Consider the following 26441-nt stretch of genomic DNA (forward strand, 5'->3'; position numbering starts at 1 on the left):
GATTTTACAAGATGCTGCACAACTCCTGATTGCTGCCAATCACTTGCATTTCCTTTCAGTGGATCTGAGAACATATGGCATTATTCAGCTGGTGCTGAGCACCTTTAATCACAGACCCTGTAATGCCACATTATCCTCATTCTGTGCAAATGTGAGAATTGCTGCTGACGTTTTAAATTGGAGGGTTATTTGGTCCTTGCCTCAAACTCCYGGCTGATATGAATGGATGTTCTACCTGAGGGAGGTTTACAACAGCAACGTGATAAATAAAGTAGTGCTTATGAAATTGGTATTTACACAAACTGTGCAAAGCATCAATCCAGTATGTAAACTTTAGCTCTTCTACTTTATTTCAATGGAGAGAAAAAAAAATACTGTTCTTATGGAAAACTGAAGTTTAGTTTACTCTCAGTGCAAATTTCAAAAAGTGGCACCTCTGGCTGTTTTGTGCGCAATGCAATTGATTTAAAGAGCTCAGAAAGATGTTTAAGGCAAATAATCAATTCCAACATGCTTATTGTCCTTCATTCCAGTTACCTGTAGAGAATCTCTAGTCATGTATATCTGTTTTTGATGCCTCTACAGAATAACTGTCCAGCATCCTCTACCCAACCAGTCAGAATGTAGGAAAATCTACAGATATGACGGAATCTACTGTGAATCTACCTACCAGAAGTATGTTGAAATCTGTGTGAGTCTTGCCTCTAGCTCGTGCATTTAGTGCTCGTGCTCTCCTGCTATTCAGTGTTGAAAACGTGTACTTCTGCTGACATGCAAAACCTCTAAAGCAGGCGCAGAAATAATGTTGTGTGCTTCTTTGRGACTGTGCTCTAAAAGCTAAAAAGCAAATAAAAAACCTTATGACTTTATTAAATCTCTTAGGAATGCTTCTGTGTAGCGCAATAAACAAGAATGTATACACTAGAAAAATCTAGGCAAAATATATTGCACAGGTGCTTCACATCTTAGGGATTTGAAAGGTGTGTTATGTATAAATTAGCTGTCACTTTTTTCAGTCGTGTAATGGAATGATGAGTTGTAATTTGCATAATCCTTTAAGAAGTCAAATTATACTGTCATGTAGCAGACTTAACATGCTAGCGAGGATTTCATAGCTTTGCAGCTAATTAGTATGTACCTTACAGGACAGTTAAATTGAAGCTGAGGCCTCTTGCTTTGCAGTCATTTGCCTTTGCCCGCTGCCCTAACGGAGGCCGCTTTTGTGCGTAACTAAATATTGTTGGTGCTGCTTCTGGCAAAGTGCTGCTGCTGTGGGCAGGCAAATGAAACACGGTTGACTTGGCTACTTGTGTGAGCACTGAAGTTCCTGTCTTACTGTAGTAAGAATTTAGAAACACATTTTCAGATAAAGCTGAAAAGTATATATTTGACAGCTATGTTRTAGATGGTTTTTTGTTAAATTATTGCAAATGCATTGTGAATTTTCTGTGAATTTTGAAAATGCTTTGTGTTGCTTAGTGGTTACTTTTTATACTCCGATTATATTATTGGTTTGTGTCTTGGTATTATCGTTATCAGCTTGTGAATAACAGATTTAATTTTCCAAAAGCTTTATCACCGAAAAAAATCAAAGGTATTTACATTGCAGCAAAATGGCAAGGCAGTAATGCTCATTGTAGTTTTTCAGGTCGTGTTCTCTCCTTCCGTCTTTTTATTCTGAAACAGATTGCTTGTTTTCTTATTTGTTTTCTTTTTTTAGTAGTAGATACAACCACATAAGTAAAAGCTGGTATTTCAGATTAAACAAAGAATATGCTTTTGGTTTATGGAAGTGAGAGGAAGAGAGAGATATAAACTTTTCTGTATAATATAACTTGTCAATATAACTTCAAGAGCCACAATGAAAATATGATTACTTTGTTCCTGTTCCCTGAATGTCTACTTTTGGTGTTAGATATTATTTATTTCTCCTTTATTTCTCATGAGCAGTTCTTAAATTTCTGATACCTTTGCATTCCACCTTGCCAAATAAGGGTAGYGTGTTGTCTAGATCTAGATGTAGTCAGATTTTAGATGGCAAAGAACTCAATTTCACTCAATAGAGAACTCTGCTTTTTACTTTTCTTGTCAGCTCAGTTCAGTAATTGTATATAAAAAAGATATCTATTTGTTTAAATATTTGAAACAGATTTGTTGTGTGCTACTTGCATCAGTTTTTAGAAACTCTATTGCGGATATAAGAAAACTTGGTATAGTGTAGAAGAGCCTGTCCTCTTTGTCTTGCATTTTAAATAAAGCAAYAGCCTCACTCTGAAACCTGCAGCATACCTAGTTATCTTAATTTTTGAAATTAGAAGTTTATAGTCAGTATAGTAAAAGCAACTAGCAGTGCTTACCCCAAAACRGAATACTATGTATTTACTTAAAAGTAGGCATATAGTTACAAGTAGACATTGTCWATTTTCTTCTAGAAAAGGTAAAATCCAAAAATCAAAAAGATGGTAAAACTTAGTCTGTAGTTGACTTCTGTTTTGTCATATTTGAAATTCTTTATATGAATCATTTAAAATAGTATTGCCCAGTTCATCCTCTCCTGATTGGGGAAAAAAAAGCATGGATTGTTTTGGAAGACAAATGAGTATGTCCTTCCCTAAAAAGCACAGTGCTCTTTGTTTCTTTCTTCTTTTTTTTTTTCCATCTAATATTAGTGGAGTTTTGTCTTGCCACTACTTTGGTATTTCAGTTCTCAGAGGCACACTTTCTGTCTTCTCCCCAGTGGATGTTTTTGATGCTTTTCCCATGGTGCTGTATTTCTAATAATATAAAAGCTTTAACAACAGTTACTGAAAACTTMCCGTTAGATGAGTCAAAAAGAAAGAAAAAAGAATCTATATTTATTATATTTTTAAACTTTATACCTKAATGCTACAAAACAGATGTAAGCTGTTGGTGCCAGAGAAGCATGTCCTTTGCGTGAGGGATGCACTGCCTATGCCCTGCAGCTGGAGATAGATAAGACTGCAGCTCGGGCACATAYATAAGCAATAGCTTTAAATTAGGTGCTTGGGGCATGGTAGCTGTAAAGGAGGAATTTAGCTGTGGGAGCTTGGCATGGGATGCAGGGACTGTGTACCAGGGACCATGCTCTCCTTCTGCAGCACCCTTGCCATGTGCACCAGGCTGGGTCAGTTTAAAGCTACAGTTTAAAACAGCTACCATATATAAGAGAGCAGCGTAGATGTTTGCAATCTGTGTTGCTCCATAGAGGTTTTTAGTCCTTTCTATGTCCTGACTTTTTTCAGAGGGTCGTTTAGCTAATATTCATTTGCCCTAATTCTGACAATCTTGAGGTGTGGTCACCTCCTAGACATGAGTCTATGCACCTTGCACGTACCAAGGTTTCTTGCTTAGGAGCTTCAGCTTAAGCAGTATGGCTTGAGTGAGGGCCTTTCTCCATGACTGAGTAGGAGGAGCGAGCATGGACGGAAACAGGTCACGGGGTGGCAACAGGAAAGGCTCTGTGGCAGTCCACAGTTACTTAGTACATTTAGTTAGCACTGTTAGTACATGTATTACAGCAGTGCTTACTACATCCTTTTCCTGCAGGTTAATTTCTGAAAGACTAGAATTGTCCTCCTTTCTCCAATATTAAGATGCTAAAAGTGAGGATTTTTTTTTTTGTGAGAAAAATAGAATAAGGAAGAGTAGGTAAGGTATTGCTAGGTATTTCTTATGAAGTCAAGATCATGGAATAAATACGAAAGGAAAACGTCTTGTACTTAAGTCTCAGAAATACAGCTATGGCCCTATTAGTTTTTTTTCCCTCTTTGACTTCTCTGCGAGCTGGCAATTTGAGCAGAGAACAGAAGGCTCATTGATTGCAGCTGCAGAAGTGAGGCATTTTTTCCTGGAAGGTGTAGCTTGGTCATATGCACATTATCATCTTAAGCCTGCAACTGCTCAAAACATCCCAACTTACCAGACCAAAATATGCTGCCTTCARACTGTATGTTGGCTCAAAAACCTAAGTGTTCCTTTACAAATGAGAAAAGGAGGCACAAGGCTAGACCATTTTCGTCAGCCTCTACGGTTTAAATTAAGACTTGTTTGTATATTTAATGGATAAAACAAAACGGAATGGCTTTGTGTACCCAGGAAATTTCCTGATCCTACTAGACAACAGCAAAAACAGATTTTTWAAAAAAAATACCCTCACCCCTCGCTACCACCCTTACTGTGGGCCAAATAGCTTTACCAAGGCTTCTAATCAGGGAATTGAACTAGACAGAGAAATTTCCATGGGAAGATGGACTTCCTCCTGAGTGTTATTGTTGTCTGCAGTGCTCATCTATTGGACAGAGCAGCTGCACAGGAGGAGCTAATAGTTTCAGATGAAGAATTGCAAATTTGAAAATAGAGGGGAGGAAAAAACAAACCCTCTACAGGCTTCTCTGCAACTGAACATACTGGTTCATGTCAGTCTATTCATTTGGGTGACACAGAGAAGTTGATGTCTGAGAAATCCTTAGCTTTTTCCTTTTTCCATTTCTAAGTGATGGTGTCACACACAAATTGGCTCAGAAATATACAAGGCTTATCAGTCTCTTTCTCCATATGTCAGGATTCATCCAACATATCAGCTGAAGGAGAAGTTACAGGAGCTCAAAAGTGTCCTTTTAGTTTCAGGGAAAACATCTTACATGTGTGTGTATATATAAGAAAGCAAGCAGGACTGCCACTCAACTAATGCAATAATTTGGGGTCCCATGTTTAACCATGTTTAGGAGTTAAATTAAGAATTTTCAGGGCACAGTTGTCATACTGAGATGCTATTTCTTTAAATCTATAGTAATGTATTGGAAAGATGGAGGTATTAATTGCCCTGTACATTAGATATTTTGGGATATTTTTTAGTAACACAGATGGTACCATAAATATGTCTTTATTCTGCTGTAGGTTGATGCTTTCCTGGTTTTAAAATTTTACTCCAAGATGAATGAACCTAGTCTGTAGAGACCAGAGAGGACAGATCTTTGTGTTACCTGATTTTTTTTTTAAATTCACTGAGTAACAAAGGGCTGTGTTACTCAGGTTTGCAAAATCTTCAGTTTATAGTTCAATAGAAAATGTGAAAACCAATTTAAGATCTGAAGTAGCTAATTGTAATGTCTCTTCAGAGTTAAATCCTGAAGTAAATTTGGTATTGGTCAATTGACCAATTAGGCAATTACCTTTAGCTGTCTTGCCTGCAAACTCTGCTGAACTGGCTGGGGCTTCGGGGCGCATGACCCCACCTTTTGACTAGAATATTATCCACAGTCTGATAATTCCTTGTTAAGACATGGTATTTRATATTGAATTGAAATTGTTCTTGCATTTTATTCTCATCTCAGATATGAAGGGTTCTTGTCTCTTCTTCCCCAAGTCATGTTACTGTTTTCAGAAATGGAGAGATCAATTCAAATTATCTGTGACTAAGCGRCTGTTTGCGCTCAGCAAGGCTTTGCTTTTGCCCTTGCTCTTTCAGTAACTGTCTGCTTTCCACAAATAAAGAAGTGTCACTGCCAAGTATACTCAAAATTCCACAATTGAAAATAAAAACCTTTAATTCTTTTTTTCCCGTGCTCCAAATTATAAGTAATTAATCAAATACCTGCAGCTAAACTCATGAAAGTGTGATAGKTTGAAGTGACAAAGCTATTCTGGAACATTTTAAGTATATTTTTGAAAGATAAAGCTCTGGGTTCTTCACCTTCTTTTAACTTAAAAGGACAGTATCAGATGATGTATTGATGCCTATTGATGAGTGAAAGCTGTGTTGAACAGAGGTGTATATATGCTGAAAGACAAATTCTGTGCTAGAGGTGTGCTCATATATTTTGGAATCCAGAAAGAGCTGTTAAGATTGTGTAGTTCAGTCTGTTGTGTAAGACAGGCAGGAGTGTCCCCAATAACATAGTCCAAGAACTTCTGGTTCTTTTAAAGGAAAATGTTGCTGTGAGGACTGTAAGTGAAAGAAAATGTTTTTTTTTTTTTTTAAGAGAGAAACTATTTCTGTAGTTAGCTACCTTCTCTATTAAGTATCAATACCTTCTAGTCTGAAGTTTTCTAATTTAGTGGAGATATGGCCAAATCCAGCATATAGAAATTGGAGAGTTCTTTAGTATTCATGATGTTTGTTACCTTTCTCCCCATTTAGGAAGATATGGACGGTGGTCAGTTGACCTTTGTCTATCTTTTCTTTGATAGAGTTGTTCTGGAAACCTTGCTTTTCTAAGAAAAGGAATAGAATTTGAATAATCCTTGCAGATGTTTAATGAATTTTCCCTACTTTATGACTGTGCTTTTTGCTGAGTGGACATTTGTAGAGGATGGAGGTTTAGTGCTACTATTGCCCATCAGTTGTTCCTTGTGTTGGTTCTTAAGGACTCTAGATTTAAACCAGGACCATGTTACTACATACTGTATAAAATTCAAAGATTCTCTGTCTGAATGTGGATATATATATAACCTATTCCTATTGCTACTCAGTATTTTCCTGCCAGCGTTTCAGAGGATTGCATTTTTGCTGCTTTAGCTAGTGTATTGTATTGTTGGCTGACATTAATTTGGTTATCCGGCTTCATCCATATGCCTCTTTCTGGGTCAGTACATTGTCTTTGTTTGGAATCTGTGTTCTTCGTTACCAGATAGACAGCTTTGTGCTCAGCTGTGTTAAAACACATCTTATTCAGGTAAGCCCAGCCTGCTGTGCAATCTGTGGAACTGACAACTCCTTGGTATTTACCATTTTATTATCTTCTGTGTCATCTGCAAATTTTACTAGCAAGGATTTTATGTTTTCTTTCATATCATTGATTTATTCTSCTGCATAGGTACTCTCTGAGGAATTAAGGGCTCAAGGAGCTCTGTGCCTGCACAGAGTGCTAAGGGTAGCAWGGTCTGTTTTGCAGAGCTGCTCGTGCCAATGGCTGGGAGCAGAGCAGGGTTGCCCGCACTGATGAGTGGGCACCCCGAAAGGGCAGTGAGTCACGGGCACGTGCCCTTTCCTTTGCGCAGTGCGAGCGGGCAGCAGCCTTGCCTCCTCGTTTTGCATCGTGGTGCCATCAAAGKGCAGAACACAGTTCTCCCTTGAAAATTTTTTGTGTTCCTGTGGATGGCTAATTGTAAACTCRCTTGAAGAGCTGTTTGAGGAAACAAATCTAGATCATTTGCAAATGGTTGGCAAATTCAGTGAATCAATGCATTGATACAAAAGCAAGAGGAAATAGATTGTTTTTGGAAAAGCAGAAAATTTTCAAGTTAGGTTTTTCTGAAATTAGTTACTTTTGATTTCATTTTTAAATTATACTTTTCCTTTAAACTAGATCACCTTTGAAAATGTTATAAGTTTAAATAATGGGAAGCACAATGATTTATTGAAATAAAATTTTAGAGTTTGCCAGAAATGATGCTTTCAATTCACTTTTAGTCCTCTTTTTCCCTTCCTTCTGCTCTCCAAGAGTTTTTATGGTCCAACTTAAAAGGAAAWCTTGCTTAGCAGATTTACAATAGGACTATTCTTAGATTCTATTAAAGGTTAATTATTAGTTGTTGTTCTGTATGTTTTTAATATTTAGGCATTGGATTTCATGATGTGAAAATATAACAGCTGATATTTCATATTCAGCTATAGCAATATCACTGAACCTCTGACATATCCATGGCAAAACTGTGACTTTCTGTTAAACTTCCTGCACAACAGCAATAGCTTAACCTCAAGCTATGCTGGTTTGTTTTCTATGTAAGAGAAATACTGCTCCAGTGAAAACAGCCAAACGCTTGGCAGTTGGCACCACCTCAAACTTGTTTTCTGTAGAAAACAAGACCTGTATTACATTTTGTGAAGAAAATTTTGTTCTACAATATTTCTTCTGAGAAGTTGATATTTATATTCTCCAAGTTCCTTATTCATATATGTACAGATGTGCATATACACATGTGAAAGTAAACAGAATCATTTTAAGTAAAAAAAAAGAGAAGTCTAATACATTATTCCATCTAATGTGAGTGTAAYAGTAATATGGAAATTTGTAATTAATTTTTGTCATTTATGTCATTTAAACTAATTATTTTTTTCACACAAATGAAATAACCATATGGTCTTAAGATGATGTAACTAGAATTTGCACTTAATTTCTGGCAAATAGGTAATAAATTTCTTAGAAATACTAAGCAAAAAAATCAGGTCAACAAGAAGAAAAGACATCCTGTCACACCTCAGAGTTCTCTGTTCATTGAGTGGCAAGGAACTGATGAAAGTAGATACGTTCCTCCCATTGTGGTTGCACTGTACTTTGTCTTACTGCTTCGTAAGTGACGTTGGGCTTGTGCCATCTTCCCAATTGCAGACCGTGATGCAGAGCAGTTTAGGATGCTGTATCATGTACCATTTAATCAGGATGCACTATTTAGAGTATGTGTGGTGTACTGGGAGTAATTTGTGTATAAAGCTTTTCCAGCTGCATCTAAATAAAAGGTGAAATTCCCTTATCTCTGCACAAAAATGAGTTAAATGGACTGTGGGGAGCTGAGCAGCAGTTGCACGAATTAATTTCATGTACCTGTCCATAGCTGGCGGTGACACTGCAGCGTGACTCCTCTGCAGCTGCCCGGCAGCCAGGGCTGTGCACGTGTCTTTAGAGCCCTTAGGCTGCTGTATTTAAATGTATAGAATGGTTGCATCCTTGCCTGGGAGGTCTCCTGTGTGGTTTTCAGGTCCCTTGTTATATTTTGGTTATGAGCTTATGTGCCTGGGATAGGAGCTCTGTGAGTCTTGCTAATGGGAGGAACTGGCCTGGTTTGGTTGTGAAGATCAGAGGTAAGGTCAGTGCAGGAGAGGGATCCCCAAGCCTTGTGCTGTCCCCTCTGCTGTGTTCCATCTCCTGTAAGCTGTGGCAGGTGCTGCTCTGCAGGGAGAAAAAGGTGTCTAACCAGTAGCACATGGAAGATGAGGAGTTTGATGGATCACTTGTTTCCCAGGTGGTGGCATAGTGCTGGATCACGGGCAATAACCAGACTTTAGGCTACTGGTAATCTATATAAACAGTTACCAATATTGATTAATGCTATAGATGTTTATAGTTCATCTATTYTAAATGTAGTTAATAGCAGTAATGTTAAGGAGTAAATAAGTGGATTCATGAAAGGGAATTGAATCTAATGCCTACTTCCACCTACTTTCTCATTTCATAACTATCCTTCTGCATGGGGCACCTTGTAGCTTTGTCTAGCGGTATTTGCATTGGCTATGCTCTGCATTTAAGGCTAAATATCATCTTAAAAAGCATCTTAACATTTTTTTGCTGATTTCTTGAGCTAAATTGAACAGTTGTTAACTCGACAGAGAATGAAAATGGAAAAAAAAACTTTAAAAATCTTAGTTTAGCTAGTATTGAAAGGATCAACATGTTCATCAGGTCTACAGTCTGTTTTGACGTAGCTTGGTCAACTTAAGATATTTAAATGATGCAGTATTCTACTTGGATAAAATTATATCAGCAGATACCATCTTACTCTAAAACCTTTTATTCATGTTGTTTGTTTTGCCTATAGATGATGATGATGATGATTGTATTTGAGTTCAAAGCAATCCTTTGCTAATGTAGCTGATGACATGCTTCATACTTTGGCATTGTGGTGTATCTGGTATTAGCAAAATTCTCTTAATGCAGACCTCATTTGATTTTGGTCATTTGCTCTCTTCATTCTTAATTTCAAAGCTCAATAAAACAGCACTTCTATTGTATTAAAAAAAATAAGCAAGCAAACAAAAACACCAAGCAAGGTGKTGGTTGTTATGTGACTCTCTAGTGAGTAGTTGTTGGAGTAGAGAGACCCAGAGACCTGCACTGCATTGAAAAGGCAATCCTTTTTTCGTAATATAACTGCGTTTTCATGCCAGGAGATATTACTGTGTGCTTGAATTATAGGTGAGCAGCCCAATCCTGAGTATTGTTTCACATATGTCTATACAGTCAATGCTCACTATCATGAATTGCACGTGGTTCAGTTAGGTTGCCTTGAGATCAAACTATGTAAATGAAAACTTTGCAAAATCATTCCTCTCTCCTCCCCCATGTTCAAAAATTGAAGAGAAAAAAATAATGATCACAATTTAGCTAACAAAGTTCTGTGCCTTGCTGCCTGCTTTGGGCAACACCTTGATCCTATGGCCAAGAGACCATGTTATGGTTACGGCAGGCTTGCTTGCTTCCAGGGATAGCAGTGTGCTTCCAGAAGCCTTCCATTCCTCCCRATGGCTGTGTTCCATGCTGGACCTAGCATGGCAGGCAGAGGCAGTTATGATTCACACCCCCCCWGGGAGTACCAGGCACGTATCCAGGCTGTGCATCAGCGTCAATGGTAACTGTGCCATTGAAACCGCTGGAAGAGGCTTAGCGTCAGGTAATCGGCCATAAAAGAGTGCTCCTGAATAGGTGTGAAGTTCACTGCTGGCAGATTCATAGCTAAGGGGAGCACAGCACTGTGCAACAGGCAAAATGTTAAGTTTACTAAAGAGGTTAAGGCGACTTCATTAGATCATTACTCATTGTCGATATTTTTTTCTCACCTTTTCCCATAGGTATTTTAAAGTTATAAACTGATCTTTTCTGAGGTGTTATTAAAAAAAAAAAATCCATTCCAGGCCTAAGCTGTCTCTTAGTCTAAAATGAATCAAGTATTGCCATTGTCACTATAGCGAATGATGCACATTTTGGAATATCACTTATCACACTAACTCTTCTGCATTTTTGGTATGCTCCAAGTTTATTTTGCTTGTATTGATGCATCCCTGCAACTCGGAGCCTACTTCAGAGGAGTTAAGCTCTTAAGCAATGTTGTCATCAGCTGACCAGCCTGTGAACTATTTTTTTCTTTTTTTTCCTAGTTAGCACCAGATACTGCTTATTGGGTTGAGGGGGGGGAAAAAAAAAAAAACCCAAAAAACAGAAATAGATCTCTCAGATTTAGGGAAAAATCCCCACTTAGCTGAATCTTTTAAGAATGGATAGGAAAGATGAATAAAGGTCTTCTTTCACAGATATTTTGAAGATCATTTTAAACACATTGGCTTTTCTTAGGTTAAGTTCCCTTTCATCAGTAACTGATGAGTTTAAGGAGACACTCTACAGGCTCTGTACTCCATAGAGTGCATTTTTAGATGACATCAGTGACTAGKACAGCCCTGGTCAGCACTTATATACAGAGTCTTGCAGGCAGAGCAGTGGTGCTCAAGACTGCAAATGGCAGATTCCTGGTTTTCTTTTGAAAGTTTGGAGCACTGAACTGTTGAACTGTTTGGAGCACTGTCAGTAGGTCCCAGGTGCTGTCCCTCTGGACGTGTGGGATAAGGCTCTTCTGTTTGCTCGTCCATGTTCCACAAGAGGTGGTTGTGGGAAATGTATTAAAATTAACTTGGGGATGGAACTCTATCTGGGTTAACATTGGCATATTGTCTTATGTTTTCCACATGTTTATCTAAATCTGGTTTCTAAATCTCCAAGTAAATAAATATTTGCTTACTATGGGTTATCACCACCCTCCTATTTGTACCCCCTGTACTCTGTGTGTGCGTGTATCCATGTTAGATGGCTTGCTTGGACTATTAGGTGTGGATATTTTTGATAGAGAAGGCAACTCAGCTTGGATGGTCCAAATCCAAAGCATCCGAAGATCAGTGCTTTATTGCTGTTTTTAAACRAAATTTTACATTTGTATTAGAATGAAAAAGCACAGAGTTAATATGGTGCTGCATATTGCACAGAAGCAGTGAGCTCTCATAAAGAGGAAAAAAAGCACTGTGTTTTTGACCAAATGCCATAGTAACTGTAAACAGGAAATTAGTCACCTCCTACTTTGGTTTTGTTTGAATATTGAACGTCTCCCCGCCACTAACCTATATTTGTGTTGAGTTACTGATATCCCCATAGCTCCCTTCATCAGTGGTTATTGCGTGACACCCAGCCCTAGGAAGCGGGGAAGGAAGGTGGCCCTTCGTGGAGTGAGGGTGTAGGTGTCATGGCTCCATTGCAGGGACTCGGGTAGCTCGGTGCCTGGTGCTGTTTTTAGTGTGCCCATCGCTTTCACTAATGTGCTTGGCTTCCCCTGGCTCGAGGCTGGTGGTGTGGAGTGCCCAGGATGCATTCCAGATGGCAGCACAAGCAGTGTCTGTCTGGAAAACCAGGTAGATAAAATGAACTGGGGAGCTATCTGGAGAATGGCTATGCGTGATRTGATTATGGTCCTAGATGCAAGGGATTCAGGAATACTAGAAACTGAGAATGAAAATAATTATGCTTTCTCTCTTTTTTCTTTTTTTCTTTAGCCTAGCGTTAGTTAAGTGAAAAATAAAGAAAACCCTGACTTGCATATATACTAGAGGATTGTTTAATGTATTTTACTACACGATATTGGATTTTACAAGTGACCAGTGCATGACTTTTGAGCCTTTTTCTTTTAAAAAAGCCTTACCTATATTCCCATCTTCTTTCAAGAACCATTTAGAAAAAAATCTGGATACATTCAACAGTTTTTTTTAATATTAAGTTTCCTATGTCCTTAAAAACACAACAAACTGCTCTTCTCACTCACTAGCATTGCATGAAAATGAAAAGTGGTTTGACAAAAATTCCATTTGTTTCCAAAGCACTGGCCATATTTCTGGTTTTCAGTTTGTACCACAGTAATCGGACAGCTTTTTTTTCAGAAATTGTTTTCCCACATTGTGTGAGGARGATTTGATTTATATAAAACTCAGTATAAGAGCTATCTTTCTTGAGATATGTAGGTCTTTATCAAAAGTAGCTGTTGTTGTCTTTCAGTGCAAGCCCCTTTGCATTTGCTCCCATTGAGTTCACCTATTTGGGATGAAAGCATTTTCTACTTGTGACCATCTATCAGTATAACTTAAGACAGTGTAAAATAAATTTCTCTAAAATAACTGTAGCATAAAGATCAAAGGAATGTTTTGGGTGGAAGGATATTTGTATATTTGGCACATTCTAAGTCTYATTTAATTGTTAAGGCTTTAAAATTCTAGAGCCTGGGAGAATTGCTCAATGGCCTTGAGAAGAGCAGTATGGAGAGAAATGGAGTTTGAGGTGCCGGAAGAGGGGAGCAGGGTCCCTGTTTGGCTGAAAGTCAGCAGAGGCAGCAGAAAGGAGGCTGAAGAGAAGGGCCCAGGCAGAGGCTGCCTCCTGCAGTGGGGAAAGGGAAAAGGTTCCTGGAAGGAGCGGGGAGCTTTGGAATCAAAGCCCCAACAAACCTCATAAGTGATGGGAAAACTGTAGAAAAGTTGTGTACAAATACCTGTAGCTTTGTATGCTGGCAAAAGTGAAGGGTGCATGTATTTTGAACCCCTTAGGAAAGCCTGTTGATCTCCTCCTTCAGCTTTTACATACCATGAAGGGTGAGCTCCAATCCACAGGGGTTAGAGCTCTTTGCTTATGCTCTTGAGGCCTGAGAACAAGGGCAGCCTTGGTCTCCAGGGAATAAAGCAGGCTGTTGTGGAGGGATAACCAGGAAAGCCCATGCCTAGGAACTGTGCCAGGGAAATTGAGAAAACTAGTGCCATAGTTTGCTAGGACTACAAGAGCCTTAAAAGCTCACAGATGTGGGGAAACCCGGACACAGCAGCTGGATAAGTGGAAAGGAGGCTTGCAAGGCTGTTAGCATTATGTTCTGGTCTAAGAGCTATTGTGTACCAGCCTAACAGTCAGGTTTTAYGGATTTTTTAGTCAGATAGGTTGAGCATGTGCTGACTGTAGGTGGATGTAATAGTGGGCAGTTAACATTTCTGGGAAAGAAAGAAAGAAGGGACTTAAAGCTCCGTGTCCTGCTAGAAAACACAGATATTTAACAAGTCTGAATTCACTAGTAGATGATACTGTTATAGATTGCAGATATAGGTGAAATACATGGAAACACCAGTAGAAATTTAAGTTACTCCAGTACGCATACTCTGGTCATAAATCTTGTGTTTTATTTTACATCTGTCATGCTTCTTTTGTGGCAAGATTTCATAATTATGCAGTACAATTTTTTCATCTATAGGACCACAGTGACAAGCCTTTTAAATGGTAGAAATGTTCAAATTTCATCCAACTCTAATCCTCGATGTAAACTAGATTTAAACACTTAGCTTATTTTTATTGTTTAGTACTCACAGTTGAGTATTGGTTGAATTTATCAGAATTTTGGTAAAACTTCAGTTAGGAACTGGGATCAAGTAATAGTCTTTTAAATTAATGAAATCATGTATTTTTATATTGGAATCTAAGAGAAACAAAGACAGGGAAAACAAAACTTTTTATGACTTCAGTGTTTAGGATTCTGGTAAAAGATACAGAAGATTTTCAGATCTAGAGATCTTCAGATCTAGAGATTACCACCGAGACATTTTAGAAAAGCAAGATAGTTGTCTTAACCATTTTTGTTGTTTCTTTTTTTCTTCCCTATTTTTCTGTTTTGTGATGCTGGAATTTCCTTTTAATGTCATGCCTGTTATTGCTTCGTTAGAGTGTCCTTTTATTCTTTTGTCTCAAAAATGTCCTGAACATGCTTTTATCTCTCCCTATCACTGCTTATAAAGCTCGTACTATTATTTTAGCACTGTGCCACTACTAATGCTCCTTTCCCTTGCTTAAGCCTACTGCAGTCTCTCTGGCCTGGCTGTCAATCACCAGCTGGATGCTGAGACAATTTTTTTTTTATAGCAGCTTCTGTCAGTAAAGAGAAAATATTTTGAAAAATACAGTCTAAAAGCTGAATGTCAGCTCGCTGAGTGGCCTGGTTAAACAGGAGAATTGACTCTGCCAAGTTTTTGTTGTTTAGCTTTTTTTTCTTAATTTAAAAAAAAAGTGGTTTGGGGTCTAGCCCAAACGATAAACAAAATCAGACTTTCTTGGCAGGAACCCACACTTGACTAGCTTACTAAAATTCTTAAGCATCTGCATTACAGTTTGTGTCTCTACCTTGCAGTCCTTTGTAACAAAGAGGTTTCCAATCCGTTTTAGGTGTCATAGAGTGGCAAAGGACTCATAAACTCCAGAAGCTCAAGTAGAGCCACTGATCTCCTATTTTTCCAGCAGCTAAATGACTGTAAAAGTGTGCTGCTTTTTGAGGTTCCAAATTCTACAATAAACAGCACTTTATATCTCCATAGGAAATATTTCAAAAAAGATTTTTGGACATCCGGAGTGGTTATGCTTAGCCTTTGTAACCGGAGCAAACCATGATCAAAAGTGGGCAAAAAGCCACATGCATTTTCTTTAAAAACCCTTTTGAAAAGATTGTGAAGCACAGGGTGTATTCCATAGTAAATTAGAAAGCAGCAAAACTCTTGTTGAGAGGTTGCATTGCTCTCTTGAGCCAGAAACTACTGTTGTCCTATAGATATATTGTTGGAAGTAGCACAGAGGAGTGCAGCCTTGTTGTTGGTTGATAAATAGAGATTAGAATCATCTCCTAGGCTCTTTTATGGTGCTTGTTAACAATATTTACCTTTCTAAATTGATTCAGTATAATCCTTGCTATGGCTTTGCCTCATTTCTTGAAGACATACAGATAATACAGTATTTACGCAGTCTTACATGTCACTGCAAAACTGCTATTTTTTCTTMGCTGAATTGTGTGGCAGGATTATATTAACATAGACTTGAGAATATTTGAGCTCCTATAGGGTATGGTGTGTGGTTGATATGACATGACTTACCTTCAACAGTTGTTTTAACAAGATATTAACATCTTAACATCGTAACAGTTAGCCAGCGCCTCTGGGGTTCTGCGCCCAGCGATACCAGCAAGCTCACAACAGGGGGCCGCGGGGGCTTAGTCAAGCAACCATCTTCGGTTGAACAACCGTTGAACTTGCTTTTAATGTTTCTCCACAAATGGTGAAAAATACTAAACTACAGACAAGGAATAATCATAATGTTGTGGCCCACATTATAAACATAGAATTATAAATTTAAAACGTTTTATGGTTTAAAAAATAAATCTGGTAGTAAATGGCGCTGGGCGGCTGCAGCTCTAGTAGGGCCGGTCTCGGCGCTCCTGGCGGTGCTCCCCCTTGTCCATTTTTTCCTGGTCCTCCGCGCCTTCCGCCTCGGCCTCCGCCTCCCATCTGCTCCAGGAAGGGCCCGGGAGGGCCGCCGGGTCGTCCTCCTCACCGCCCTCCTCCTCCGTATCTGCCTCGGTCCATACCCCGGCCCTCGCGGAAGTTGCCTCTGTCGCTGCCGCGGCCACCTCGGAACATGCCGCCGGGTCCCCCRMAGTCCATGAGGCCATCGCCTCTGCYRCCTCTCATGCCCCCRGGGCTACCTCTACCACGCTCCCCACCTGGCAGGGGGAAAGGGGGTGGCAGGAACCCTTTGGGTTTTGGAGCCTTGCACTAGTTACACTCTGTTCTCCAGGTGAAGTTCTGGTTTCCACAGCCCGGATTGGGACACTGCCAGTCCCCGGTGCGGTGCTGCATGCTCCCTCCCGCTGGAGGGATTTCTTCTGGATCCCCGTGGTCCTCTTGAGGAGAAGCCRCCCCTGTCTCYGCCTCTGTCTCCCATCCGGCCCATGGACCCCCTCAGACCGCCGGGATGGCCAGGACCACCGGGACCTGGGCGCAGCAGGGGCGGCATCCTGCGTGGCTCACATGGCGGCATCCCTCCCCGCACGCTGTTCAGGGGGCCTTTCTTCCGTGTCAGAGTCACCTTGATCTTGCTCTCCTGGAAATCCTTCCCATCAAACCAATCTACGGCTGTTTTGGCAGTGGATGGGTCATCATAGCACACGGTGGCATCTCCTTTGGGCTTGCCTGTCTCCTTGTCRATGTACAGGTGTATCATAGGCTGCCCAGTCCTCTTGTTCATCTTGACAACTCCGCACTGCTTGAAGAAGTCTGCGACATCCTCTGGGGTGACGTTGTCATTGAGTCCCTGCACGTAAACGGAACTGTTGTCCGAGTCCTCGTCTGGCTCCATAGGAGGGCCTAAATCAAGGTCTGGTCCTTCTTCCATGTGTCCACCAGGCTTACTGAAGCTAACTTGCTCTCCAGCGTCCCTTCCACCACGTCCTCCTCCCCGCCCACCTCTGCTCATGCCTCCGCGATCATATCTCCCTCTTCCCCTGCCCCGGTTATCAGGGCCGCTCATGTTCCAGTTCTCTCCTGGGCCTGGAAAGCCTCCGGATTCCTGTCCATAGGCACTCATGCTGCTGGGATGGTCCTGATGGAACGAACTCTGCTGACCGTAACTGCTGCTTGGCTGGCTGTACTGGCTTGGTGCCTGGCCGTAGGAGCCGGTCGGGGGCGGATAACTAGTTGATGGAGGCTGCTGCCCGTAGCTGCTCTGTTGGCCATAGTTGCTCTGTGGCCCGTAGCTGCCCTGATGCCCATAGCTACTCTGCTGGGAGTAAGTGCTCTGATCGTAATTGCTTGGCTGCATGGAGGAGTAGCTGGTAGGAGGATAGGATGGAGGCGCCRTGACCGGYTGCATAGGGTAACTGGCAGGCACCTSAGGATAACTGTCGTTACTCTGGCCATAGCCCAGCCTGGGCTGTCTGTAGCCCGTTGTACTCAAYGTGGGCTGGCTCCTCTCTGCTGGTTTGCTGCCATCCTGGGGTCTGGCAGGCGCCGCGGCAGCCGGCGGCTGCCTGTAGCTGGGGTAGGCAGGCTGGCTGCCGTAGGTGGACGGCGCTGCATACGAGGCCTGGGTGGTGTAAACCGTAGTGTCATAGCTGGCCGTGCCGTAGCCCTGCACGGGCTGACTGTAGGCYGGGGGGGGGCCGCCGGCGCACTGTAACCGGCGGGAGGCTGCCCGTAGGAGGTGGCATACGCGCTCTGCCCGTACGTGCTGCTCGTCTGGGGCTGCGTGTAGCTCACAGYGGGCTGCCCGTACGACCCGTGGCTCTGCTGCCCATAAGTCTGGGTGGTCTGTGCGTATCCCTGCACTGGCTGAGGTGCGTAGGTGCTGTAGCCCTCCTGGGCCGCAGCTTGGCTATAGGTACAATAATCCGTCGACGCCATTTTCTCGCCTCCCTCCTCAGCGCTCCCCATATGAGGTTCAACASGGGCAAGTGCAGGGTCCTGCACTTGGGGAGGAATAACCCTGGACRCCAGGACAGATTAGGGGTGGACCTGCTGGAGAGCAGTCCCGCAGAGAGGGACCTGGGTGTCATGGTGGACAACAAGTTGACCATGAGGCAGCAGTGTGCCCTGGTGGCCAAGAAGGCCAACGGGATCCTGGGGCGCATTAAGAAAAGCGTCTCCAGCAGGTCRAGGGAAGTGATCMTCCCCCTCTACTCAGCCCTGGTGAGGCCACACCTGGAGTACTGTGTCCAGTACTCCAGTACCCATCTGGAGTACTGCCCCCAGTACAAGAGGGATGTGGAGCTGCTGGAGAGAGTCCAGYGCAGGGCTACCAGGATGATCAGAGGCCTGGAACATCTGCCGTATGAGCAAAGGCTGAGAGAGCTGGGTCTGTTCAGCCTGGAGAAGAGGAGGCTGAGGGGGGACCTGATCAGTGTGTATAAATACCTCAAGGGAAGGAGGGAGGAGGAGGGGGCCGGCCTCTTTTCAGTGGTGGCCAGTGATAGGACTAGAGGAAATGGCTTCAAACTGAAGCATTGGAAGTTCCACAAGGAAGCATTTCTTCACTGTCAGGGTGACAAAGCACTGGAACAGGCTGCCCAGAGAGGTTGTGGAGTCTCCTTCTTTGGAGATCTTTAAAACCCGCTTGGATGCAGCGCTGTGCCACATGCTCTAGGTGACCCTGCGTGTGCAGGGGGGTTGGACTCGATGACCTCTGAGGTCCCTTCTAACCTTGGGCATTCTATTATTCTAAGATATCTTTCATATAAAATATAGCAAGCTGAAAGGCATAACCGAGTGMGTTAAGTAAGAAACACTGTTGACAAAATTCTGCACTTTCATCTTTATCTGAKTAATTCAAGGTTGAATGTTACATATAAAGTATTTTTAGCTTAGCATACTGTATTTTTTAAATAGTCTTTTATATTATTTTATATAAGATGATTTTTAGTAAATTGTGAAACTCATTGCAAATGCATTACATTTACTCATGGTTTAAACCCATGTTGTTAAAATATCTCTTCACTTCTCCTAAAAACTACTTTAATAATACATTAATTAACACTTCTGTGCTACTTGGCATATTTAACACAYAAGGTAATTTACAGTTCTACAGTTCTTAGTATCTTAAACTGTGTATTAAAGACTAGCACTAGCAAACAGAAAACACATTGTATGTGAATATAGAAATAAATCTTAAACATTTAACATTTACATTTAACTCTGCTTTTCATGTATTAAAAACAGATATGCTGTAATAGTTTGGTAAAATTGCTAATATTGTTTGAACATTCTGTAAGCACTTTCTCAAATTCTTGCTGGTACTTGACTTTTTTTASTGGTAGCATGCAGAGACATGAGATGTAGTAATTCCAATAATTTTGGTTCATAGAAACAAGTGATTTCTGGTTTTATAGCAAAATTATTTATCTGCCCTCTTGTGCAGGTGTTTATATTGATTGAAAAATATTCAGACAAATTAGTATATGCAAATTTGTGTAAATTTAAAAATTTATGTATTTTACCCATCAAGCAAATTTGCCCATGAACTTCAGAACAGATTTCAAACATAGACAGGTTTTGCTGTGTCTGACATCTGTGATGCATGGAAAAACCTACTGCACAAGGATGCTAAGTGGCTCGAGGTCTGGTAATGGGATACAGGGACCTTCACCTCTAGGTCACCAGTTTGAATGTAGCCCGGGTGGGTGGAAAATGAAAGTCATTATTATCTAGTGGCTCCTGGATGGCCTGTGTAAAATGAGTGGTGGTCCCACTCACCTTCTTAGTGGAAAGATGTCAATATTGCCAAACCAGCACCACAAGTCTCACAAATTGGGACCCTTGCTGGACTATTCTTAGAAAGAAAATCAGTGACTGAGTTTCGGACTGGGATGCTGAGTTATCTTGTGATCCTGAAGTGGTTCCTGTGGGTTAGGCACAAAGCACAATTGTGTAATGGAGTGGAGAAACTGGGTGCTTGTTGGACCAGGTCTGCTTTGCAAAGGCATTTSTAGCACTGTCGACCAGGCTTGGGCTGTTAATGGAAAGATGCTCCAGAGGATACTACGTGTTTTTTGCATAAGTTGGTATAGGGAGGGGGGAGAACTTGGTTTCATGAGCAGAAAGACTGGAGAGGTTATAATCCTGGTTGAGTTACGTTAGTTTGCTGCACTAGTTGCTTAAACTTTGCCACCAGCCTGTCTGTTTTTGTCTCCTTGGAGCTAGAGGAGAGGGGGAAAACTCTGTATGTTGGTTTTTTTTTCCAGTGAGAGAACTCTTTCACTGTGATGACTGTTTAAAACCAGTGCTCAAAATCTAATTGTTCTGGAGAAGCCAAAGCACGTACAGTTTTCCATCCTGCAGAGAATCGTTTTTTCCTTATGGCATTTATATGTAATTGCTTGTGTGTGTCTATCTTGAACATAAACTAGCCCTTCTATGAGCTTCTGAGGAGCTCCTTTTCCTTAGTGTGAGGAAATGGAAGGCGATGCCCCTGTCCTCAGCTGGTGGGATTGCCCCTTTCCATTGCCTTCCCCTACCCTCTCCCACCACAGCAACCAAAAGCTAAGCTGCGTTCTCATAYGCGAGCTGCGAGGCTGCGCTGCTAATGAAAAGACCCCGTTCCTGTCGGGCTCTCAATACTTCCAGACCAGWCTTGTGTCCATTTGCTCTGTAATGTTAGCTGTTTTTTAATTGTTATTTTTTTATTTTTATTTTTCAATGGGGGCGAAGACAAGGGAACAGAATGGCAGGGGTATTTCACCAGTTGTGGCTGAAATCTGTTTCCTTCCCTACAGATTTTGTTGTTTGGCAATGACGACAAGATGATAGTGGTGTTTCGCATGATACTGGTGTTTCACATGCCTCAAACGTGGGCTGGGTGCTAGGTACGTGCCACATAGCGTGTAGTGCTGCTGGGCTTGAATTTCTGAAGGAGAGAGAAAAGAGCAGAGCCAGAAGCGCGTGGTGTTTTTCYTACAGAACAATTTTGAAATAACTGTAAGCACTTAATGCCTTCTGACACAAGTTGAAAAGTGAATAAAATAGTATTAACAAATTTCCCTGGAAATAAGAAATTTGTGTTTCTAGAAGTACAAGTGAAAAAGGATTTACAGTCAGTGTCCCAGGAGAACTGGGCTAGCTTTACACGTTCTATATGCGTCCTCCCTAGCAAACAAACTGGAGGCAAAAGATTAGGCAATCTGAACATCCTCACTGCCTCAAATACTTAGTGACCACTAAAGATTAGTCCTTTATTTGGTGCTCTACTATTTGTTAAGATAAAAATGCATTATTCTCTTTAGAGGATATTATTTAATGAATTGCTGTTTTTTCTTATTTAAAATATTTTTTAAAAAAAAGTTCTATAAGAAAGGAGTATGTGTCACAGGTTTAAATAGATGTTTGCCTATAATAGGTATGTAGTATAGCTGCATCTATTCTCAGATCAAGTTCCCATAAGTATCAGTTTTAATAAAAGCATACGCGCTGCTACTTTATTGTGCAATATAAAATGCTAAGCAGTTTAAATGTTGCATTAAAATGCTATAATGTAAACAAAACTGCAAGAAATTTCAACTGAAATAGACCTTTTTAGCACTACTGGAAAAAAAGATTCCGATTCATTTGCTATTAAATAATCCTTGAGTGAATTTCCAGATGTAGTTTGATATTTATCTTTATTTTTCAAAATGAGGTAAAAAGAATTACTTCCATAGGAAGAAACAGGCTATTAGTTGTTAATATTACCTATTAATTCTAAATTAAATGTTAGTGCATGTGTGCTGCTGCTGTTGCTGATTTTTTCAGCAAAAGTAGTTGTACTTTGTAGCTAAACACCCCGTTTGCTGCTTCCTGCTGTGTCTTTTCTAAACAGCTACATCTAGAGCTGTAACGATGGATGATGATTTAGGGACTGCAGGAGTAGGACAAGTCACAGCAGAGGTTTGTAACTTCTTTTAATTTGCTAATCCATGCATGGAACAACATTTCCAGCATTACCCAGAGATTAAGCCCCAGGGCTAAGGGCAGGGCCTCAATTTTAGTTTGCCAGTGATAGGCATACTGTGGTTAGAACCACTTCTCTGCTGTGGACAATACCAAGCCTTTTCAATTTAAATTTCAATAACAGGAGAAAAATACTGAACACGGACAGCATGGATTTAAAAAACTTGTCACTACATTCAGTCAGTTCCCAGGGTAAAATATGTGCTCTAATATTAGAGATCAAAAATCTGTTCTTTAAAAATGGGACGTATAAATGAATATGATAATTTTATGCAAAATATTTATTTCTGAGGGTGATTATTAATGAGCAAAGAACAAAAAAGATAATGATTTTTGTGTAGATGATTGCATTAATGTTTAGCAATGTAGTAAGTACTGCACTTCAATACAATTTTTAATAGATTTTTGTTTACTCTGATGATTAACTGGTAATTCGTTCATATTAAGTTGGCAGTTTTTAATGTAGGTCACAAGAATGGTAATCACTTTCTGTTGATAGTAACTTCATTGTAGTGGAAAGATTTTTGGAGCCGTAGATTTCAAGTCTTACTTTATGCAGCCTTATTTTATGTATCAAACAGACAGTATAGTATTATAATATGACAAACTTGTGAAAACTGTGGGAAACRCATCATGTAATGTTCAGTACTACTTCAACACAATGTCCTTAACCGAAAGGAAGCTGCCATTATGGTGGTGGTATCCACCTGCAAATAGATGATGCACAGCTGGCCAGTTTTGTGTAAATCCTAGAAGTTTAATAGGGAGGACAAATCAGAGATGATATTAATGAAATCAAGAAGCTTATGAGGACTTGTTTCACTGTAGAAATGCTTGAACCTCCCAGGACAGAATAGTGAAATTAGGATTTTCTGCCTCACTAAAGTGATGCTCCTCGTTCAGAGAAAGCTTGTTGCCCAAAACATGATATGTATGATATGTATGAAGTACCTTTACTGTGACTGCTGTATACAGAAAATCCTGAAAGACTCTTCAGGTTTTCCGTTTTAGGGTTACATATGTGAAACTTGTGTAGCTAGATGGAAGTGAATGTGGGTATTTCAGATTCTTATATTATACTCATTTGCACCCTAAATAGCATTCAACATGGTGTTTATGTGCTTTCTGTTTTATGTCCTTTGTATTTGGGAGAGGAATTCTTGGAATGCTTGCAGATTTCCTTCTGGGAATCTTTAAGTTCTTTTTAGATGCCTCTTCTCATTAGGTAATGAAGTAGCAGAGACTCATAGCAAAAGGTCGTATTAAGTAGTCTTGTAGCTGAGCCATTAGTGTRTTGTGAAGGACTGGTAGTCCAGAAGGAGATTCCTGGAAGGTACAAGTCTCAATCCTTTGGCAGCTCAGATTCTTTGATTAGAGATAATTATTCCTGATGACGTTCTAAGATAAATCATATCAAATCAGATTGCAATTAAGTTTTTCATCAAGAGCAATATAAATGGGTATTTTTCATTATCTTTTTCATTAATCTGTCATATTTTTCATTGCAAACACAACATAATCTCCAACTGCCTTCTGATTTGTGGCATGTGTTATCTCAGGTCACAGAGTGTCTGCACAAGTGAGGTACTGTATTTCATCCTGAAATCCTTGGCTTCAATATACATGCTGTTGCATACTATAGTTAAGATCTTTATTTTTAAAGAGCCTATGGCAAATACACCCCCCCCCCCCCAAAAAAAAAAAAAAAAAAGAAAAAAAGTTGGGATTTTTAGGAGATGTTAGCATTTCCCTGAGAATATATAACTATTTTGGAAATGCAATAAAGTGTGGAGCAATTGTAGCATGTTTGAAAGAAGATTTTAAATAGCTTATTGTTAACAAAAAGACATCGACTTATTGTGTTAGTTGGGTGTAAAAATCCCGCCAACCACTTTATACGTATTACAGGTATGACTTCATAATCATTAAGTTTTAGGTCTGACTCAATTGCCATCATAATAAAACTTATTTCTTTGCCTTTAATGTTTGAAAGGTAGTAGTACAGTATGTGTGTGGTCTGAGATTTTTACAGACGTGATCTGCATTTAATCTGGGAAAATTAATTCCCTAAGCTGCTGGCAGGCAGCATGTACTTGTTAATTATTCAGGTGGATGACAAATGCAGAGCAGAGGTTCTCGCAAAGACAAAGTTTGTATGATGCATGTTTAGTAACTGATAGGCTTGACATTCTGTGGTGTCTTATTCAGTGCTAATCCTAATAAGCTGCCTGATGAGATGAACGCCTATCCTCCTGTCCTTTAGAGAGAGAAAACAGAGATTTGAAAGAACTTCATTATAGCAATAAATCCCATACTTTCTGTTATTCTTCGTGAAAAGAGTTCTTGTCCAGATGAATAACACGCACAGAAAAAAAAGTCAGAATAGTAGTATAATACAAGGTATTGAAATGAATAGAAAAGTATATTGTACATGCCTCCACTGTGAAAGTAGCTGCAGTTTAACTTTATTGCTAGGCTGAGTTTATGCAGTTTAATGCCCTTCAAATTCTTTGGCTTTGATCTGCAAGTGATATAATCCAATGGATGTATCGTTATGTTCCCACAAAGACTTGCAAATTTCCAGGATGATATTATGTTTACTGTAGCCATCATTTTCTTGATACGTACTCAATTGTATACGGAGGCGCCCTTCTGCAGGCCCGACCCCTTATCCAGGGAGGTCTGCTGCTTACCAGGGGCTCGAATAAGGGACGTTACAAAGAGGCTTCCTCGGTTACTCCGAGGCACTGACTACTGTCCCCTGCTTATTTTTCACGTGGGTGCTAATGATGCCATGGGGAAACYTGCCAAAATAAAGCAAGATTACAGAGCCCTAGGGGYGGCTGTAAAAGAGGTGGGAGCCCAGGTRGTGTTCTCCTCCATCCTTCCAATGAGGGGGATGGATTCAAGTAGGAGAAAACGGATAGGTGAAATCAACAACTGGCTGCGCCGCTGGTGTTGGCAACAGGGTTTTGGCTTCTATGACCATAGGACTCTGTTTGACGACCACCGGCTAGTGGAGCATGGTGGAAACCACCTCACCAAGAAGGGCAGGCGGGTATTTGCCAAAAGGCTGGCCAATCTCGTTAGGAGAGCTTTAAACTAAGCAGGGAGGGGGAGGGGGAGTGTCATATGGACTGGGGAATCAATCCTGTAAAACCTAAGCCAATGGATATGCAACAGGCCTATGGTGGTGGGGAAGTACGGCTAGGGCATGATTATAGAGGATCCTCTCTCATGSCTCCTGGGAAAAGTTCAGCCTCGATTACCTGCCTGAAATGCTTATACACCAATACACGAAGCATGGGGAATAAGCAAAACGAACTGGAGATCTGTGTGCGGTCCCAGCACCATGATCTCACAGGAATCACAGAAACCTGGTGGGATAGCTCGAMCGACTGGAGTGCTGTTATGGAGGGCTATGTGCTCCTTAGGAAGGACAGGCTGGGAAGGCGAGGTGGTGGAGTTGCTCTGTATGTGAGAGAGCAACTGGAATGCATGGAGCTCAACCTGGGAGTGGATGATGAGRGGGTGGAGAGCTTGTGGGTRAGGGYTARAGGKYAGGCCAAYGTGGGAGACACTGTGGTGGGTGTCTGCTACAGGCCACCTGACCAGGAGGAGGTGGTTGATGAGGCCTTCTACAGGCAGCTGGAAGTTGCCTCATGGTCGCAGGCCCYGGTTCTCWTGGGGGACTTTAACTTCCCTGACATCAGCTGGAGAGATGGCACAGCGAGGCACAAACGGTCCTGGAGGTTTCTGCAGTGCGTCGATGACAGCTTTTTGACGCAGGTTGTGGAGGAGCCGACGASGAGAGGTGAGCTGCTGGMCCTCGTACTAACAAACAGAGAGGGCCTTGTTGGAGATGTGAAGGTGGGGGGTAACCTTGGCTGCAGTGAYCACGAGCTGGWRGAGTTCAGGATCCARCGAGGAGGAGGCAGGGCAGTAAGTAGCCTTGCCACGCTGGACTTCAGGAGGGCCAACTTTAGCCTCTTCAGAGACCTGCTGGGAAAGATCCCATGGGCTAGGACTCTGGAAGGAAGAGGGGCCCAGGAAAGCTGGTTAGTTTTCAAGCGGCATTTCCTCCATGCCCAGCAGCAGCGCATCCCTGTGCRTAGGAAGTCAGGCAGWGGGGGCAGGAGACCTGCATGGATGAGCAGAGAGCTCCTGACAAAACTGCAGCAGAAGAAAGCAATATATAGAATGTGGAAAAAAGGACAGGCCCCTTGGGATAAATACCGGAACGTTGTCAGGGAATGCAGGGATGCAACAAGGAAAGCTAAGGCGCAATTGGGATTAAATCTGGCACGGGATGTTAAGAGTAACAAGAAAAACTTCAAATATATCAACA

The 26441-nt window shown here is 41.1% G+C and overlaps 1 protein-coding gene and 1 pseudogene across 1 annotated transcript in view; one reads left to right on the forward strand and one right to left on the reverse strand.

Annotated features, from left to right (window-relative positions):
* Positions 1–26441, forward strand: part of NPAS3 (neuronal PAS domain protein 3) — a 542948-nt gene that overhangs the window by 41641 nt on the left and 474866 nt on the right. Inside the window, exon 2 of the mRNA XM_026051847.1 lies at positions 586–675. Within this exon, the coding sequence (XP_025907632.1) occupies positions 586–675 (90 nt within the window). The remainder of the gene's footprint in view (positions 1–585; positions 676–26441) is intronic.
* Positions 16033–18019, reverse strand: LOC112957974 (annotated as a pseudogene).

This window comes from Nothoprocta perdicaria, unplaced genomic scaffold, assembly GCF_003342845.1.
Source record: "Nothoprocta perdicaria isolate Ctin4 unplaced genomic scaffold, notPer1 scaffold_8, whole genome shotgun sequence".
NCBI lineage: Eukaryota > Metazoa > Chordata > Aves > Tinamiformes > Tinamidae > Nothoprocta > Nothoprocta perdicaria.